Source organism: Chroicocephalus ridibundus, chromosome 3, assembly GCF_963924245.1.
Source record: "Chroicocephalus ridibundus chromosome 3, bChrRid1.1, whole genome shotgun sequence".
Classification (NCBI taxonomy): Eukaryota; Metazoa; Chordata; class Aves; order Charadriiformes; family Laridae; genus Chroicocephalus; species Chroicocephalus ridibundus.
Window position 1 is genome coordinate 21,640,131 of NC_086286.1, and position 19,323 is coordinate 21,659,453.

Below are 19,323 nucleotides of genomic sequence, written 5' to 3' on the forward strand. Positions count from 1 at the left end.
CTAATACTGTAAGCATTGTTTTCATGTCAATTTTTAAATTGCGTACTGAGTACTAATTATAACTTGCATGTTCAAGTGTGTGTCTTACCCCTTTTTACACATAAACCCCTCCCTTGGCTTACCTTCTATATGGCTGCCTACCAACACGGTCACTGAATTTCAAGCTAGTGGAGGTTCCACTCTTCTGAACCTTGATTTCTTTGGGCCCGTGGATGACAGTAGCTCTAGCAGCACCACCACAATCCCAGGTCAGCAGAGTGTTAAAACCACAACTGTAATATTATAACAACTTACTAAAAGCATGGGCACATCACTTGACTTTCCTATAAACAAGGAGAAATTTTACACTGCGTTTCTCTAAAATGTGTCTCTACTGCGTTTTTCCTTTAATCTGTGTTCTGTTTTCTGATGTTTTGTATCGAGTGAGAGGTATATAAAAGGTACTGTCAGCTCTGTATTTGTCACGTGCTGAAGGAATGAATGGCTCTTATGCTCTTGCAAATAAGATGTTAAAACACTTGTTTCAAATGAGAAATTTGGAAAGTTAACTTTCCAGAGCAGTTCAGAAAAATTGAAATATGCTGTACATATGACAATTCCAAAAAAATTAGGCTTGTTCTCTCTTCTGAGTGAGCACCTCCAAATTATAGGATTATAATGTTATTGAAAGTTATGTGTGAATATGAAGTTATGGGGCTTAATTTATCACAGCCCTTCTGGTCTTTGCTGGTACCAGGAGGCTGCAAATGTTTTCTTTGTGTGAGCTACTAATATTAATGATAAAGTGAAAAAAGTGTTTTAACACCATTCATAATAAAAACAGGGATAGTTGCATGTTTGTGGGGCATCAGAAATTCATGAATGTTAGTTATAAAACCAAAGCACTTCATCTGCAACTTACTCCCTTAAAAGGAGATGAAAACAGTACTCTCTCCATTGAATAACACATAAAATTAATTGAATTAATTTATCAAATGGTTTTGACATGCTCTGAGTATTTTGTGTAAGCTTGTGAAAACCTTCACTTTGAATAAAATTTCTGCAGGAATTTAAGGGAATATTTTGGGGATTTATCAGAGTGCATAGGTTAAGTAGATAAGGCAAATACTCTTTCAATACAATGCCTGAAGCCATGATAATCACTTTCTTCATAGGAAGGGATTTTTTTCCTCTTAGTGATTTTAATCTAAAAAATCAATTTTTAAGAGGTTTGTGGTTTTCCCACATTTCAAATAAGTGCTTATAGTTATTGTATTTTTTTTGTTTTTTAAAGACCTGCTTTTTTAGTTTTGAAATACGATCATTGAAGGCAATTTTCTGGCATCGCATTCCAAATGTGTTTTTATTCCACCCTTGAGAAATGTCATTATCAGATGAAAGGTGGCAGGTTTGTCGTGGAAGTGATAGGTAGCAAATTCAAGATGTTTGAGTCTTATAGATTCTTTTATAAGTGTGTGCAAGTCTATCGACATACAAGTTGTCGGTACCCAATACATGTACTGCTCGGGCAGTTGGGTACGGTCTTGTGTCCTGATGGTGTGCACACTTGAACTGATTACTGGAGGGATGCTCTGTTAGCATTTTATTGCCTTTTTTTTTTTTTATGTTGTTGTTTCATCAAGTTACAGGTATTATCACCTTCTCTGGTATGCCCAATAGCGCCTATTTTTGGTGGTTTTTTGGTTTTGGCTTTTCTTTCCTCCCTCCTGACTTGTTTCTGGGAAAGTCATTTGTTTCTTGGCTTGCAGCTCGTGTGTTTGTGTGTGTGTTTAGGAGCTTTGTGTGGGGTTTGGTTGGCTAACTTTCCTTCAATATCTCATTAAGGTTTTGCAGTGCTGTCCTTAAACATTCTCTAATGATTTGAATAAAATGGAGAATATGCAACTCTTAAAAATAACTAAAATGATTGAAAGATAAATTGTTAGATCTTTTGGCTTAAAGAAGAAACTTTTATCAGTAGTAGAAGTTTGTTTTTTCTCTGAAGACCTTAATTTTACTCACTATAGCTCTATGCTGTATTCTTCTCAGCCTGATTTCATCAGCAGACAAAATAATTTCTTATTAAAATTTGCATTCTACGTCATGAACAGGGAATTACCCATTTCTAGTATGTTCCCACAGATTTAGTGTATTGTTTTATTTTTCACATTGATAGTTTAACATAAATGTAGCCGAGTAAAAGGTTCCTAAAGAACAGTAAATTGAGCAGTGACATCACACTACAATGAAAATGAATTCAGGACCGTAAATGTGAATATCTAAATGATGTAACTTATAAGGTTGCATTTAGCATTTGTTGCAGAGTTGCATGTCAAAGGCCTCCTTGTTTCAATTAGTTTTACAGTTTGTACCTTAATGGGATTTCGCAGGCTTCTGCAAGTCAAAGTGTATTTCTTCAAGTCTTCCTCTCCCTGTTTGAAAGTGGGTATTTCATGGAATAGTTGGGCTTTTTCTTATTTCCAAGTTCTGTAAACATCTGACAATACTTAAAGTCTTGGTATACTGGTCTCGGGACAGTACATATTTTGATGTTTTGCATGAAACTGGATGAAATTAACTTTGAAAATGCAGACTTAAAAAATGTAGGATGAAAGAAGAACTGATTAATTTCTAATCAACTCATATTAAATGGAGCAAATCTTCCTCCTCCCAGCTCCTGCAGTTTAACCCGATGATTTTCTCAATTTTACTTTTTGGTCAGCTTAGTTTCCTAACAATGGAAGAGTACTTGGGCGCAAATGACAAATAGTCAAGACTCTGCTTGGGGAGAGTTCATGCAAAGCAGGCATGAGGACTATTAACCTCATCTGTTAGCACACGTAGGACTGTAATTACTGGGTGGAAAAGACAGGACAAATAAGCACAGGCATATTTGTTTTTCTAATTGTAATCTTTTGGTATTTCAGAAATACTTCTAAAAGTGTCTTGATCCAGGCAAGTACACTGGGTAAAAAAATCAGCACATTGGTTTATAAATGCTGGTTTGTGTATTAAGTAGCTACACGGGACATTCATGTCCAAGTACTTGCAAGGTTTGTTCTGCAGTAGTATGAAATGCTTCTGTGTTGTCCAAACCAGCTGGCACTAATGTCAAACTTGTTTAGAAGGCAGGTGTCTATAAAACATAATGCTTCTGTACAAAAATTCTAGGCTGTTTTTGCAAAATATTTATATTTGTGGGTGGCGCACATGCACGTTTCGTTTAAACCTATGAAGCATAAAGTAGCTGAAACTAACTAGAGGAATATCACCAACTTAAAATGCTTCTGAACAACAAAATGTGTTGTAACAGTCTTTCCTCTTGATTTGTTTTGATAATTCTGATTCCTAGAGACTTTTTTTAAAAGAAAACATACTTAATATCTGGAAATTCTACAGCTACTTCCTACTGAAATGTGATGCTTGATATTAAACAGGTAGAATTTCACCCATACGTATGTATTTTTTGGGATGCAACTTCCCATTGTTTGCAGTGTTTTCAGAATGACCTCTGTTGATAAAATTTGAAATCCATTCACAACATGTGTGATGTCAAAATTCAGCATCTGACTTAAGATACCTGGAACTCAGAAATCAGGGCTGAAACATCCAGATACTCAATGCTTTATAAATACTTGAAAAGGGAGCATAGACTGAAAGTTTTGGTAGTGTTATACATATTAGTATGTAACTTTTTTAATGCCATTTCACTTGTATGTATCACAAAAGCTGCTGTTTCTCACTTAAAATGTTTTTAACACAACCTCTTGTGAAAAGCAGGATACTAAATGCACTCCAATGCATGCCAGTGTTGTGTGTAATTTCTTGTTGAAAAATTGGTCCTGGCTAACATGCAGCATTCTTTTAATACAAACAGTTGAGTTGAAGTTATTGAAACAATCCATTTTAACACAGCTGACATTTTTACAGGTGTTTCATTCTAAAAGGTAAATCAAATTCGGTTTATTTGCTCTTAGACTGAGACCTTGTATGCCAGACTTGATCCAATGTGTGTGTGGTTTGTAGTACAACTACAAAAGCTACTGAAGAAGGGTGGGGAGAGAGGATGGTGTTTTAGAAACACAGACATGTTCTGTCATGTTGTTTTCATGTATCTTGAAATTATAAATGATTCAGATGTTTACAGAAAACAGTCTCTAGCAAGTTGGTCTGTGTCTAATTATGGCTATGCTTGCCTCCAACCATCACTGATTATCATTTTATACTATAAGGTGTGGATCCTGAGTTGTATGAATTGACAACCTCAAAACTGGAAACGTCCAATGCAAGCAACAGAGTGACTGATGCGTTTGCAAGACTCATGTCCACCGTGGAGAAGGCAAGCACGTCCACAAGGTAAATAAGTACTCTTTGTTGCACTTCTTTCTTCATTTGCTAAGGGTGGCACGAAATGTGAGGAGTGAATGTGTTTGCTATTTTAGGTCAGAAGTTCTTTAATTATCAAAAGGCTTAAATTTAATAATTACATTTAAATATGAAATTCATAGTACTGTAGTTCATATTTCAAATTAACATAGCACCCTAAAAATAAGATGGGAAACAGTTCATGAGCTGAAAGAAAAAGATCACCAGGACGTAAGTTGAAAAGCTAGAGCCAGAGATGGAACTGGAGGAAGCGACTTTCTGAAGAACAGAGCCGGTTCCTAAGAATGGAAGGGTAAACCGAATCACGCCGTTCAGTGACCTAGGACCCTCCTCAGTCCTCCACATAACTTATAGATACGGAATGTTGCACAAGTTAAATAATAAAGCTGAGTAGTGATTAAGACAATATTTATCCCTTACGATATATTTCTAGCACCTGTCAAAACTTCAGTGACCAAACATCAGATTCATTTTGCCGTTGCAAGTTAAGGAATGAGTGTGTAGTTGGTTTAAGATGTCTTTTCTGCTTTGGATCTCACGTGAAGTTCTACCGTACTGTTTTTCTATAGGGAGAGGCGATTCAAAAGGCTTTAGATGTCACATGTCTTCCTTTAAGTGTGGCCTGTTGAATAGGTACAGAATAGTCTCTCAACTTACAAGCTCGTATTCTTTGGGTTTATTTTTGGAATTGTGTATCTTAGCAGTAGGATCCTGGGCTGTCTTAACATGTAATTAATGTCTGTGCCCATTAAAGAATTGCTGAGTGATTGTTACCAAATAAAAGGTTTCTATTGTTGAAGAAATGCATGCCTCAACATGCAACAAATGTTAGTTGCTTTGCAACTAATAGATAGTAACATAGCCTCACTCATAAGTGAGCTCTAGGGTTTATTCAGCACTCTCAAACTAAGTAGATGCATTTCCATCCAGCACAGCACTTACAGAGGAGGCACAGTTGAAGAGAGTTGAGGCAAACGTAGTGATTTGTGATGGTGAGACATTGGTAGCTTTCTTAAAATTACTAAAACTATAGTTTTCAGGAGCTCTTTTAAAACGTGTGCTTTCATTGAGAAAACTATCTTGCTAGTTTTCCTGCAGTGAAAATATTCAAAGTGAACACTGAATAAAAAAGATCAGCAAGGCATGAAATTTCGAGGGAGAACCAGTAGAGGGAACTCCATGCTTCAATGCTGGTTTTCGTGTGTCAGCTTTTGGATTGCCTAATTTTCTGTCCATGGAGTGCATGTGCTCTTTCTGAAGATACGCTAGTGGGAAAGTTTGACTTTCACTAATTAGAAAACATAGGTACGGTTGAAATATTTTTTTAATATATTCTAAGTGTAATTTAAAAGTAACCACAAGTTCACAGCGAGGACATACAAACTCCAAATGTATCATTATTAATTATTTTGTCTCCATTCATAGATTTGTACCTGCTTGTTTACTTTAAGATAGCTTAGCTTACTTTTTCATTACAAAGGAACAGGGAAGTCTGCTTTGCTTAAATGAATGTTGACCTTCACTTTTCTGTATTGTTGGTTTTTGATATGAGGGGTTTGGGGGTTTTCCCAGTGCTTCCACGGTGCACCTTAAATCTCTTACTCGCTCTTTTAAAGCTCTTTATCCAGATGTCAAAGTTCTTTCCTTGTTCTGGGGAGCATTGCTTACTGATAGGAAGAGGTTTGAGGTCTGTGCTGTAGGAATATATCAGGCTGTAGAGAGAGGCTGGGGACCTGAGACTTTGCGGTTACGTTCAGACGCATGCAAGGATTAGCTGTTTTAAAGCAGCTGTTTCACTGTTCAATACGTTTTGTATGTTCTTGTTCACCACTCAATTTTAAATTTTTTTCTCTTTTCTAATTTCACGCTCTCTGAAAGAAAAGCAGTCTATTTTTATGTTTTTCAAGCTAGAAACCTTCAGAGATATAAGAAGGTCTTATCTCAGAAATATGCCAAATATGTCGCAGTATGTTAGCTTTTTCCAATAAAATTGTTTTTCTTCTGCATTTTTTATTTTTTTTTTAATGAACTAGAGACTTTAAAATAGGAGTGGCAGGGTACAGCTGGCTCAAGAAGGATGACATTCATGCACCAACTTGGAAATGGGGTCTGTTAGCCATTCATGGTAACTGATCAGGGGAGGATGTGGCCAGTGGCTTAACACCACTTTGGCAACTGAAGTTGTGCTAAGGCTATCCCATGTCTGTAACTTGTCTGAACTCAGGCTCTTTAGTGTAAAGCTTAGAGTGAAAATACCATTATTCAGCTGTGGGAAGCCATGCGAAGAGTCATCTCTGTCTGAAGTAGCCCCGTCTTTTGCTTGCAAACTGATTTCTTGAAGTTGGAAAGTCAGTTTCTCGGAAGGAAAGTGTTGGGAGAGGAAGGGAAACGTCCCCCTCAGCTTGAGCCTGAAACCTTGGCGGCAGCAGTGAGTGTTGAAGGTCAGGGATCCAGTGCAGCATTCCACCGAGAGAGACTCTGCAGCCTTGCCCGGTTCCATAGAACTGGCAGAGATCAAAAGTTTATCTGCTGTCTTTTTGAAGGAAAGCAGAGCACTGATACCTTTCCAAGAAATGGCCAAAACCCTCATTTAAACTGGAAATACTCCTTGTGGGCGGTGTTGGATGGAGCAGGCTAGCTCTTAATTAGAGAGTGATTTTTAAAGTGCATTTCTCTAATCAACTCATTGTTGCTGTTAGAGCCTGGCCTTTGCTGGTGCTATGTGCAAAACCCTTTGCAAACATGAGAGATGACTGAAGTCCTGAAAGACTGAACGCTGCAGGAAGGGGCTGGAATGCAAAACAGAGCAGCGAGGTGTGAGTGACACATCAACAAAGCATTCCCTATTTCTTGCTAAGTTTTCCTCCAACAACTTTCCTGCCCGTCAGTCTGGCTAATTTCTTGCAGCTTAATGTTAACATGCCTTTGAAAAGGAAACTTCACGCCAGCAGGTAGAGGGGCTTGCAGTTATTTGCTTGGGTAAGGGCATCCCCTCTGTACTCTCTCTTGGGAGGAGCTCTAACCTAGTGTAAAGAGAAGAGATGGATGGGGCAAAGTGCTTTGTAAAAGGTAGTTTTAATACTTAAAGAGGCAGGGACCCTGTTTCGAGCAAGCCCTTTAATGGGCTAGTAATCAAAACATCTGGTTCCAAAGCAGACAGAGGTAGTACAGCTGCTGCTGACGATCCACTTACTCAGGTGTCCATTCTGTAAGCCACAGCAATTAAAAACTAAGAGGGCATGAGCAGAAGCTCTGACAACGGCTCCCCATAGACCAAGGTTTAGCAAAAGCATCTCTTGACAGTGGGAATATCTTCAGCAAAAGTGGTGCCTGAAATTAATGCACCTGACGTCGTTCTTTCTCTTGCCTCTGCCGTGGTTCTTTTCTCTTACCTCTATCAAAAGACATTACTGTTGTTAGGCAGTTTGGTAAGTTTTAAGGGTAAAAACAGTCTGCAGTGATGATGCTACTTTGTCTTTTAAGTTTACAGAGTTAGTGAGTAATTCTTCAGGGTTTGCCCTGGTGATACATGCTACTGAAGGTGCTGACTTACCCAGAAAAGGGTACTTGCAGTGTCCAGTTTTATTGTCCGCTGGAGGAACCTGACACTGTCCATTGAGGAATGGAGATTTTAGGTTTTGAGCCTCATTACCAAGTGATTGTATCTATAGCTGTAACTTGCTCATAGTTAAATAACACTTGCTGTATGTGTTAGCTTATGCTTCTCTATAGCTACTTTTTACAGAGCACATTAAGTAGGTAAATTATTGCAAAGGGCTTTCTGACAGGAGGGGAGCCATCAGTGATAGGGTGAGATTCACATCTGACTGCGATGTTGCAGAGACCAGCTAGTACAGCAAGAAGCAATAGCATCATCCTGTGATAAAGGTCCTGCGTATGACCACCAAATAAAATGCAGCACTGCCTCTGGGACCCAGCAGTGCCATTTCTTAGCATGCTGCAGTTGAGCAGAGGAGGAAGAGGCATATAAATAGCAAGGAGTGTGTGAGCTCCTTCTCAGTGCCTGATTAACAATTACAGGAACTCCTTTTAATGCAGATCTCTGAGTCAGCCCTCTTCCTTTGGCTTCCTCTGTCAAACACTCCTTTGTTAGCTGTAAGTCCGTGTTCAACAGGAGTTTGTACCTTTAAGAGGCTTGTGGTAAGTGATTACTAATAGTGGCACCAGATACTGATAACACAGTGGTGGGTGACAGCCACATTTCAACAGCTCAGAGATAGTCCTTCGAGTGCAAACAGAGCTGACTGTGAGGTTGTTAGAGGAGGCACATGCTGTCTCTCTGCTTCTTCCTTCAGTAAATCCAGCGCACAGCTTTGTTTATCCTCCAGAATTTGGTAATCTGCCTAGTCAGTGGCTCATGAAATTCCACTGCAGCAGAGAAAAGAAAATATTGCTGTTCTAGTGAAGGACAGTCAGATTTAGTATCTAGGCTGCCTCATCTAGAGATCTTTCATCAAGTGGAGATTTCAAGTAGCAAACAAAAGTGATAGTTTAGTGTCAACACAATGATCAGTGATGTCAAGGATGAGTTTGACTCCGGCTCTTTTTTTCTTCTTCTCCTAGCTAAGAAATTCTGAGACTGCTTGCTGAGGCAAATACGTAGCCCTTTGCTTTCCCCTGATCTCTGATCAGTTCAGGATACAATCCTGATGGGTGCTGACAAAAGAAAATATATGTACATGCTGCTTCGTGATCAGAGTGAAGATTGCCCTCTCATGGTCTCATTTTAAAGTTTATAGCTAAGACAAGATATAGAAATGAAATTTCGGAAGTGTTCTAGGGAAAGGCAGTTTGCTTGGTTTGAGCCTTTTGTCTCAGTTTTATTTTTTGCTCCAAAGATGGGGGAGCTTATTTAGCTGGAATTTCTAATGTCATTACAGGGTGTAGCAGGTGCCTTTTTTGTAACTGGAATAATGTTTGATGGAAAACTGAGTATTTCTAGTAATAGGCAGTGTTCTTCAAAGATAAGCTAGATGTCTGTAAAGTACGGATGTTTGGGCAGGGGAGGGGGGTCTTCTGTAGCAGTCTGAGCCAAGTTTCATTTGACTTAGGAAATGTGAGGGTTTTGCATAATAGAGAGAACCAAGCGGCATGGGATTCAGACCTCTTTATTCATTTGGGCTCCGTAATTCTTGTGAATAATGCAAAAGGCAAAGTAAACACCAGTGATTCCCAAACTGCTGTATGTATCATTATGGCTACACATACTACTGCACTTCAAAGCAAGTAGCTACAAGTTGTGAGCCACCTTTTGCTGCTGATGAGCCCTAGGGGAAAAAAGTGTTTGTGGATCACGATGGAGAGCAGTTTGATGTCTAATCTGAGTATGGTCGTGTCGGAAACACAGCATAAGTACCTTATTTTTATTTTAAAAGTACTAAGAAATAAGTTAGGACCTTCTTAATGTCCTTTCAAGATTTTTCCATTTTATTTTGGAATGCTGTACTGGATTTATGTAGTTTAGAAGTAATGCTCCTATTGTCGTATCCCTAGAATATGGGCATGCTTGTTTCTTCAAGTGAGTGGTCCCAGAATGGCACGCTGGAACCTGCCAAAAAAAAGAAAAATATATAAAAATTAGCATTTGAATAGGAATTTTTTCCCCCCTTATTGCAACAATGTTCAGGAACATTTTTCTGACTTTCTATGTTAACATTTTGTTGGTAGGCAGGTAGGTATTAGAACATTAGACTACATTCAAGTAGCTTACAGAAGTGGCTGTCAATGGGAGACAAACTGCCAGAACATTGCTTCAATCAGTGGTTCTTTCAGTGATTCAAGGGATATCAGGTACTGGATTAATGTACTTTGTTCTTTTCTTCTCAACAGGAAGCCTAAAAAGGAAGAACATCTTAGTGAAGAGGCTGCCAAGGTGATTTCTAGCCTTCCTGACTTAACTTTCATGCATGCCAAGGTGTTGATGTTCCCAGCCACATTAACACCTTCAACAAGCTGCCAAGAAAAGGTAGACTAAAGTGATGTGAATTGGACATTTTCTATTGATTTTTTTTTTCTTCCCTCTGTGGGTTGTAAAAAGCAATCTTGCTTTAATTAAAAAAAAAAATCAAGTTCAGATGATTTGTTGGTAAGCAGCACTAGAAAGGTATACATAATAATGTATATTTATTTACATACTGGAGTCCTAAATTTATATTAGAGAAAAATGTAAATAAATGGGGGTAAATCTTTTTGAAGATCTATTCTTTTTGTTGTGCTGGGGTGTATACATTTATGTCTTTGTGAAATACACTGGTGGTGTCCTTCTTACAAAACTTTTAAAAAGTTTAAAAAAAAAATTAAAATCCTAGAAACACATAATGAAAATGCTAATCTTCACAATCTGTGAAGTCCCCCTTAAAAGTTTTTGGATTGCATTGAGCATCTTTTTCTTTCCTGCATATATTAAAATATGTGTTGCTGGGGAAAAAAACAAAAGGTTAAATTGTCCCTTTGCGGATTTTCAGTTGTTGTTGTTTCTTTAAAACCTGGTAATTTCTTTTCTGTTTTAACAGTTTAAGATGTGTTTTTCCTTTTCTTCCCCCCCCTCTCCTCCCCCTGGTTGATTGGTTGGCTGATCAATTTTTTATGTTCTTAAACTTCAATAGTATGGCTGTGTCACTATATAGCCTTTTGAAAGGTAATGCTGTCAGTAACTTCTTGTTCCAGTTATGGATCACTATCTAAATGCTTGATTTTTTTGGGGTCATTAGAAGGTTGTCTGCTTTTAATCAGTTTGATTTGGAAAAGAAGGACCAAAACTATATGAATGTCTTACAATGAAATTTACCTGTTAAAAATTTTTATGTTCTGTTGTACCACTATTCCTGTTTGATTTTGCACAGTGTAAAATGACATAATCATAGATTGCTATGGTTTTAGGCTGTATATACAGTAAAAACTATGGGTTGTAAATGTCTGGGGAAATTCCTATGGAAAAAAGAGAGCTATGTAGAAGAACCTCTAAAAAGGTCAATGTGCATGCCCAAGGTCTTTTGAGATTTAAGTGTGTAAATTTCCTTTTAGCTTACACAAAATAAAATAATTTAAAAGATACATATGTATATAGTCTGCTATCATTTTATACAGAATGTATACATTATTCCTGTTTCTGTTGATGGTAAAGTTGATGCACTGCATTAACAGTAGAACCTTCTAATTTGTGTTGCACAGGCCCACAAAACACACCTGTCAGGATCCTGCAGAAGGAGAATACGACTTCTCTTTAATTGTCTTGTCTCTTTGACCGTGTTGTGATGTACTCTTTTATTTCTGTTTCCAGCTTGCCTGCTGGCTTGTAGGGTGATGTGGCTCAATACATGTCACTATTTTGGGTTAGAGACTTATTCAGTGTAATTGGTGATACTCAGCTGTAAGAAACACAAACGATGGTGAGGTGAGAAAGGACAACTGATTTTGCCCATTTATTAGCTAGAAATAGAAACGTAAACGTAGGATTCAAGTTTCCTTACGTGTTAGCTTGCACTATAGCTCTTTCAGCAACGTCTCTTCAGAGGATATCAGTGGACTGTCTGCAGGTAAGGCTTGCTCTGGGTGTTGATATTTTTTGAGACTCTCCGTGTCTAACCTTTACTATGTGCACAGAAAAAGTGTGCAGTAGTCACCACCAGTTCATCAGTTAACATCTAGTTCTGAGAAATCGCCAATGCATTTTTCTTACCTCTTTATTGAATTCTTTATCGTCTGACAGCACTTGAGTCAGAAAAGTTAAAGCGTGAGCTTGATGTCATTAGCTGGTAACCTGAAATGTTTTCCTTGCAAAAGGAAGCTTTTTCCTTCTAGGGAGTCCTCTTGAAATGTCCTCGAGAGATGAGTGCTGGAGTTCCACCTTTGTGAACGCAGGAGTTTCAGTGAGTGCTGGCCACTCAGAATTGAGAGCACAGCTCCTGCAGTTGTGATAAAGTTAATTTGTAAAGGCTAAATTGGCTCCTTTGCTCTTCAATTAGTGCTGCAGCATACAACACCATGGTATCAAACTGCACCCTGTTGTAGCTGAAAAGACTTATGCAAAAGCCATCTGCTTTACTGTGTATCCCCAAAAACACTTCTGTTTGCTCCTTCTGCAGATTTTCGTTACAGCACTGACTTCATGCCCGTTTCATGTCAAAATTAGCTGTGTTAATCTCACAGGTTTAGTATAGTATTCTTTAGTGCATGCTTATTACATCATTCAGTTCTGGTGCTGGGCTGCTGTAGGTTAAAATCGGTCCTTTTGTTTTCATAACTGTGGCGTGTCCCTTGGAGCCAGAGGAGCGGTATAGCTGCAGTAGAGAGCTATAGCTATTGTTTCGAGGAGAATATGTTTAGGAGCTGACTCATGATCCTTGTCTGGCAGCAAGTGGACTGAAGTATTAAGGAGAGGTGGGGGTGGAAGTGCCAGCTGCAAGTTGATCTTTAGTCTCCTCACAATTGCCTCTAGAGGCAGCTGCCCATTTGTCTTCCAGTCTCCAAGTGCTGTACTGGTGGCCCGCTGTAGATGGGGGAGGGGGGAGAAATGGCAGGGGAAAAAGGAGATTTCTGTTGTGACTGATGTACCAATCTAAAACTCTGTGAAACCTGGTACTACCTAGAGTGTGTTTATGGGGTTTTTATATTCTTTCTGCCAAAAATAAAAAAAATAAATTAAAAATTGCATCCCACAAACCTTCACAGTGCTGAAAAGACATAAATCTTCCATCTAAATCCAGCCTTTGGAGGTGGATGCTCCTTGCCTTAAAACGTAGCATTGCTTTTTGTCTCCTAGCTTAAGCTCCCTTCTTTCTTGTCGACTCTGGGGTGGACGGGCAGGCTCCTCATCCTCTCTCCCCCTGTCTTGCACAGGCAGCTTTGTTCTTATGCAGAAAGTTTTGTGTAGCAGATCCGGCTGCTTTGGGCTTGTCCTTCCATGCTGTTCCCATTGCCACGGCATGCCTTATCTAGTTGAATCTTGCCAGTAGGTTTATGGGCATGATGGTAATTGATACTTTCTGCACATACGTGTTGCTGTGCGCTGTCATCAGACATGTCAATGTGTATCACGTTCACTTGAGAACTAGTGTCATTTAATAGTGAGGCGCTTATGTGCTCATCCAACAGAAGCGGCAGAGGACACTTGGTTCAGATGCAATTTGCCTGAGTTGGAACATGGCCATGAAGCAAAGTCCAAAACTCCCACTGTGAAGCGAGCTGCGGGCCCCTGAATGACTGCGAAGAAGAGCTGGGCTCTGCTTGTATTATCCAAAAGACTGCACTCTGACGCTCAGTGGTTCAGTGCTGACTTACCAGGAGCTTTACCACCTGCTGCAGGTGTTAGCAGTGCTGTACTTCCCGCAGCACTTGAAACGTTAAGACCTTCTCTGAATATCATTAGCTTGACAGATTCATTTTGAGATGCTAGAAATAAAGCGTACAAATAATGTCTGTAGATGCCCTCAAATGCAATTAGCATGTACTGAAGTTAACCCTTCGTCACATTGGATTGTTGTACAGAATTTTACCCTGTAGTGAAATTGGCATGTGGAAAGGTTTGTTGTTGGACTGCGTGACCGCTGTGCTTGGGATGAATATCTAATAGGCTTCATAGGATGCGAGGGAGGCTTGGCTCGGCTCATGTGAGATGGATCAGCCTTGGCCCAACCGCTTACATCTAGGTACAACTCCTTTGTGCTGGTTCCGTACCTCTGCATAATTTTTTAAATTTCAGAGCCGTCTGAAATACAGGATAGTTGCAAAATACACTTGAATATAATTTATAATTGCATGTGGCATCTAGTAATTGCATAGCACCTGCTAGGAGTGTCTGCTACAAAAGCAGAGAAGTTTTTCATAGTCTGGCCTCTGTGCTGAAGAGCACAGCCACTAAAGGCATCAAGCAGCCTGCTCAGCTCCCTTAGGTGAACCTGGAGCATGAAAGGAGATGGGGAGAGACACCACGTTTCAAATTCAGGAGGCTAAAAACAGGGTGAGGAGGAGCTGGAAGAAAATATAAAGCAAGAGCTCAGGAGAAGCTCTGAGTAGGGGAAATAAGAAGGTTAAGCAGGACTTTCTGTGTAGGCAGCTGGGATAGCTATAGGAAGAGCAGGTGGTGGAGAAAGTGGGATACAAGCATGAGGAGCAGGGGCATTTGGAGAGGAGAGAAAGCCTGGGATGGATTAGACACACACACTGTGCCCACTGGCTGCGTTTCTTCAAAATCTGGAACTGAGCCTCAGAGACTCCAGTCTCTGTGTTACTGTACTGCAGAGAAAATGTGTCAAACCTATTGGTTGAATGTAAGTTCTATGTGTTGCAACAGCCAGCTATTGCTATCAATTATTTTTGGTACAGAGCTGGACTGCAGACGTAAGGGTTTAAATGCAGCTGCTGGTGCATGTTTTAGCATTGATACAAGTCCAGATGTTAGAAGATGTTTTTTAAAAACTACTTTTAAGTATGGAGGAACATTATAAATCCAGACTGTAGGTATAAAATCAAATCCTCAAAAGCTAAGCTCTGCTGCTGTAATTTGGAACCACAGCTTCAGTCCTGTCATGCATCTGCAATGTGACAGCCGTTGCTTTCATATCGTCCTGTCTTCACCCTATCCTTGCCTCATGCCCTGCGCAGATTTCTTTTCTGAATCAGCATAGTATAGTGAAACTCTTCTCTGCAGGGCCCCTGCTTCTTAGAGCTAAAGGGAAAGGATGGCCTTGTGTGGAAACTCTGGAGAAGGCACGGTGGAGTGCAATGCTCTGCTGGCTTGAAGCGGCTGGCCAGGCCAGCTCTTTTTCAGGAGGTCACTTGTGCATTTCTGTCATTTGGTGCCCAGCGTGAGTTGCCTGATTGGGATGTGCAGAAATGCTAATTGCTCCGGGATGTAGCTTAAGCAGTTAGGAGTTTTGGCTGTTTGATATACTATCGGGGCTCTGCGACACCAGGGGTCAGGTGCATGTGCAAAGCACCCGAAACTGCTGGAGCTCTTGTTTTCATCTTGTCAGCCTGTTCTTAAACTTGTAATATATGTCGTTACCCTTGCATTACAGCAAGGTTGCGGAGATCAGCTCTGTTTGAAATGCCATGCTCATCTTCATAGTTTGTCAGCGACATCTGAGAAGGACTCAGCTTATATAGGTATTGCACACATCTCAAAGGCATAGGGGAACGCTCTCTGTCTTATGTCTGGATTCACTGTATGGTCACCAAAGAAAATTATATGCCTATTCTAGGGACTCTGAATCTTCCTCTGCAGATCCACTGACTTTGTCAGGACCTCATTCACCTAACACTAGGGCATATACCTGCAGAGGTTCCTAATAGTATACTCCATATAGGAACTGGATTGTGTGCCTCAAATAAGGCTTGGGACTACTTGTAGAATGTGAAGGGACAAAAAAAATACTTCTCATTGTACTAAAAAGAGACCATGGTCCCGTGCAAAACAAAATAATGAGACTCTGTAACTAAAGACTAATTCAAAGGAGAGTAAAATTAAGGTATCATAGACACTTTTGAATGTTTGCCTGATGATCCCTTTTTGCATTGTTTCCCATGCGCTTAATGATTGTTTTGGGCATAGTTTTGTATCTTTAGAATATGTACCCATGTGTGCAATAAACTGAACTGAGGCGTCAAAATGAAGCCGACCCTCTCAGGCTGTATGCCTTAAGGTGCTCTGCTGGGCTTCCACTTGTGTTGTCACTGTTCCTGTGCCCAAGGTGGCACTTGCTGCTGACCTGCTACACCTGTGCCAACGCTGGCAGTTCAGCTGCTGTGACTGATCCTTACTCGTTAGGGCTGGACCATCAGGGGTTTATTAGTACACACGCATGTGCGGTCCCATGCTGCAAGCATTTGCATGGTTGACGCCAGGTCTAGCAAGCAAATCCCCGGAGAATACAAGTAGGTTTCCTGCCGGGATTGTTGTCATTGTATGAGCTTTGCCTCCCGTATTTAAAGAAATGAAGTTATTAAATAGGGAGGGAGGGGAAACAGAGGGGCAGTTTTCAGCTCAGCAGCCTTGTCTATGGCTTTGTCTCAGCTTTTCCAATGAAATGCCTCTCGATTGTTTTTAAATCTTTAAGCGATAAAACACTTGGTGTTTGTTTCCCTCAGACAGTGAAGAAATGCAGTAAGGGCAGCTTACTGAAGCCAGGTGCGGTTTTCAAGGCGGCCTTAATCTTTAAAATGCCAGGAAGTGTTGTCTCGCCTGAGTTGGTCTTCAGACGGCATTACACAAGGAGAGAAAAGCAAGTTCTTTGGGTCAGACCTTAATCTGTTGGCTGGCCCCCAGCTGCTCAGGAGGATGCCTCGTAGGAAAAGTTGTCCAGCATATCCCTCAGGTAGTTGTGCGCAAACCTTCCTGTGGTACAAACCCTAAAGACCGCTGTGGTGTTCTGGCTCCGCAAAGAGGTGAGCCTTTTGGACTTGTATCGTGAGGAGAACAAGACTTCCCATCCCATGCCAACGGCTCTTGGTGGCATTGTTACAACACCTTGTGCCAATTTGGGGAATTTATCTGTAGCAGAGTCCAACTCTAATAATAAAAGAGACAGATAAATTGGCTTTTCCAGTGCTAGTCCCAGTGATATTTCTAATTATTAACTGCAGCCTGTTTGTATAAATATCTGAAAGAACATGCTAATCAGGATCTGCCCTATTGCTTGGGATAGCAAGAAGTCTTGGCCACAGTGACACAGGGAAAGGGAAGGCAGCCCTGCTGTTCCTGCACACAGCTTCATCCCAGCATGCTTTTCCAAAGCCGTGTGGTCAGAGGGGCAGGTTGATGTACAGTGGGATGTGCAGAAGACACATGTGTGTGGTCATGGCAGAATTGGTTCTGTCTAGTGTCTCTTCTAGTGTCCCCTCGGGCCGTCACTCAAGTCTGCAGAGCTGTGATATTGACTGAATTGTAATTTTTGCTGTGGTTAGAGCTGGTTTTTCAGGTCTTTTTCAGTTAGGGAAAAGAAAGGTACGAGGAGACTGCCTGGAAAGAGCAAGTGAACGCTGGCAGCTGTATGCAGACACTCTACGAGTTGGACTGCTGATTTTCTTACTCCTTTATGCTCACCAGTCCAAGGAGAAAACGAGGCAAAAAATTATGCTGGATCTCTTCCTAAGGCCCTTCAGCTCCTCACAGCAGCCTTGGAGAAGACTCTGGGAGTAGCTTCCACAGGAGTTCAGAGCAGAGTGGAAAGTATCTAACAGGCTTGTTCAAAAATGCAGAGCTTGGCTCAGGGTCCATAAGGCCTTTTCTGATCAAATTTTGGCTCTTAAACTACAGGGAGCCTTAGCACACATACAAAAGCGTGGCTGTTTTGGAAACAAATGGAAAGCAGACACGAAGTGTCACGCACAGACACCTTCAAACCCTCCCTTTCCTTTCCCTCCCCAGCCCCAAATCTCGTCAAACATTTTGTCCAGATCTCATCATCTTGGACTCGAAACCTCTTTGCACACGAAAAGGTTTTTGGTTTGGTTTTTTTTTTTTTCATGGCTGTGTTATTTTACTGAGCACAGGGACTGTGTTTTCATTAGGAGCACTAAAGCCTTTTGTCACTTAGTTAATGCTGAAGCAAGTTAAGAATCAACATGCAACTGGCAGCGGGTGTTTTGCAGCTGTTTAGGAGTATTGCAGGTTACTCCACTTTCTCTTAGACTGAGCTGCCTCCCTCTGGCAATGGCAAAGTGAGCAGTTATACGGCCGCTTTGTGCACTAAAGGGTACGTTTTTCCACCCTTCTCCATTTTTTGGGGGGGGTATCCCCTCTCTTTTCCTCTCTCCTTGTCCACCCAGATGAAGTCTGTTCTGGCAACTTTCCTCCTCCTTTGGCCAGGGAGGAGGAAGCAGGGTGGAAGGGGATGAAGAAACAGCTGTCCTTTAGGTTTCAAATCAATGCAGCTCCTTAGCAGGCTGGCAGTGTGAGCTCAGTCATTAGGAAAGCTGCTCTTTCATTCAGGAGGCGGCTTGAGCCAATTCTCCCCCGAGTCCAGGACCAAAGAGGTAGGGAGTTTGGTCCTTTCCAGCCGGTTAGGACCATTGCAGCTGGCACAGGCTCCTATCCGCAGTGTTTCATTCATGCAATGCACTGGAGGACCGTGCTGGCACTTTGGGAGGTTAGCCTGTCCCAGGAAACTACTGAAATGTTGTGGTGTGCATGCTTGAATTCTCTTCTCTTCGCAAAAGCCACTTTCCCCTGAGATTGGCAGTGGATTTAGAGAGGAGATCTGGATTTTCCAATTGAGCCATGCTTAGGTTAAACCTCTGAGTTGAGCAGGTTTTAAGAAAATTAGACGGATGGGGTCAGCCCCTCAGGTGCTATTAGTACCATAGTTGCCCTTGACCTGCACGAGCAGCTGGGGGTCCTGCATGTAGGGAAAGGGTTGGTGAATAAATACTTGATGACTTCTGCAGGACTTGCAGACCTTACCTCTGTCCTGGTGAAAAAGATGGCATTTGCCTTCTGAAATGTGTGCTGGTCCCCTTGCGGTTTTCCTGCAAACGGCATGTGGATCGTGGCTCTGCTAAGCTGGTGTGTTGCATGTCAGGTTGTATTGTATCACTTATACGCACTGGAAAATATACTGGGCCCCCAGGGAAAAATAGTCAGACCAGAGTTGTACCGGTGGACACTTAGACTAGGCACTGGTGAGGTTTGGTGCTGCCCAAGCCAGCCTGATGGCACCGCAGCGTTAGGGGAGATAGTTCAGGGCTTGCTGGTAACCTGTTTTTGAACCTTCTCATCTCTGAAGCGTGTTTTGATCTCAGAGGTGTGAGTGGGGAGGATTGCTGCTGAAATCTCATTAGCAAATAATGGGCCTTATGTGCTGAAATCTGCCTCGCTGACATCTTGATCTTATTCCGCCACTTCTGATCAGCAGGGTTGAAAATTCATTCTTGTTTTGCAAGTGTGAGCACAATGTCACTGCCCTGGTTTACAAGTGATGGCGGAAAGAGCCGTGGTAT

General features: G+C 41.1%; 1 protein-coding gene across 4 annotated transcripts in view; it reads left to right on the forward strand.

Annotated features, from left to right (window-relative positions):
• Window positions 1-11,428, forward strand: part of AFTPH (aftiphilin) — a 48,709-nt gene extending 37,281 nt beyond the window's left edge. For 3 of the 4 annotated variants that reach the window (XM_063328370.1, XM_063328369.1, XM_063328371.1), the window contains exons 8-10: window positions 165-248; window positions 4,212-4,335; window positions 10,216-11,428. In XM_063328370.1, the coding sequence (XP_063184440.1) occupies window positions 165-248; window positions 4,212-4,335; window positions 10,216-10,360 (353 nt within the window). In that variant the 3' untranslated portion in view covers window positions 10,361-11,428. The remainder of the gene's footprint in view (window positions 1-164; window positions 249-4,211; window positions 4,336-10,215) is intronic. The other variant, XM_063328372.1, reaches the window with a different exon arrangement.
• The last annotated feature ends 7,895 nt before the right edge of the window (window positions 11,429-19,323 follow it).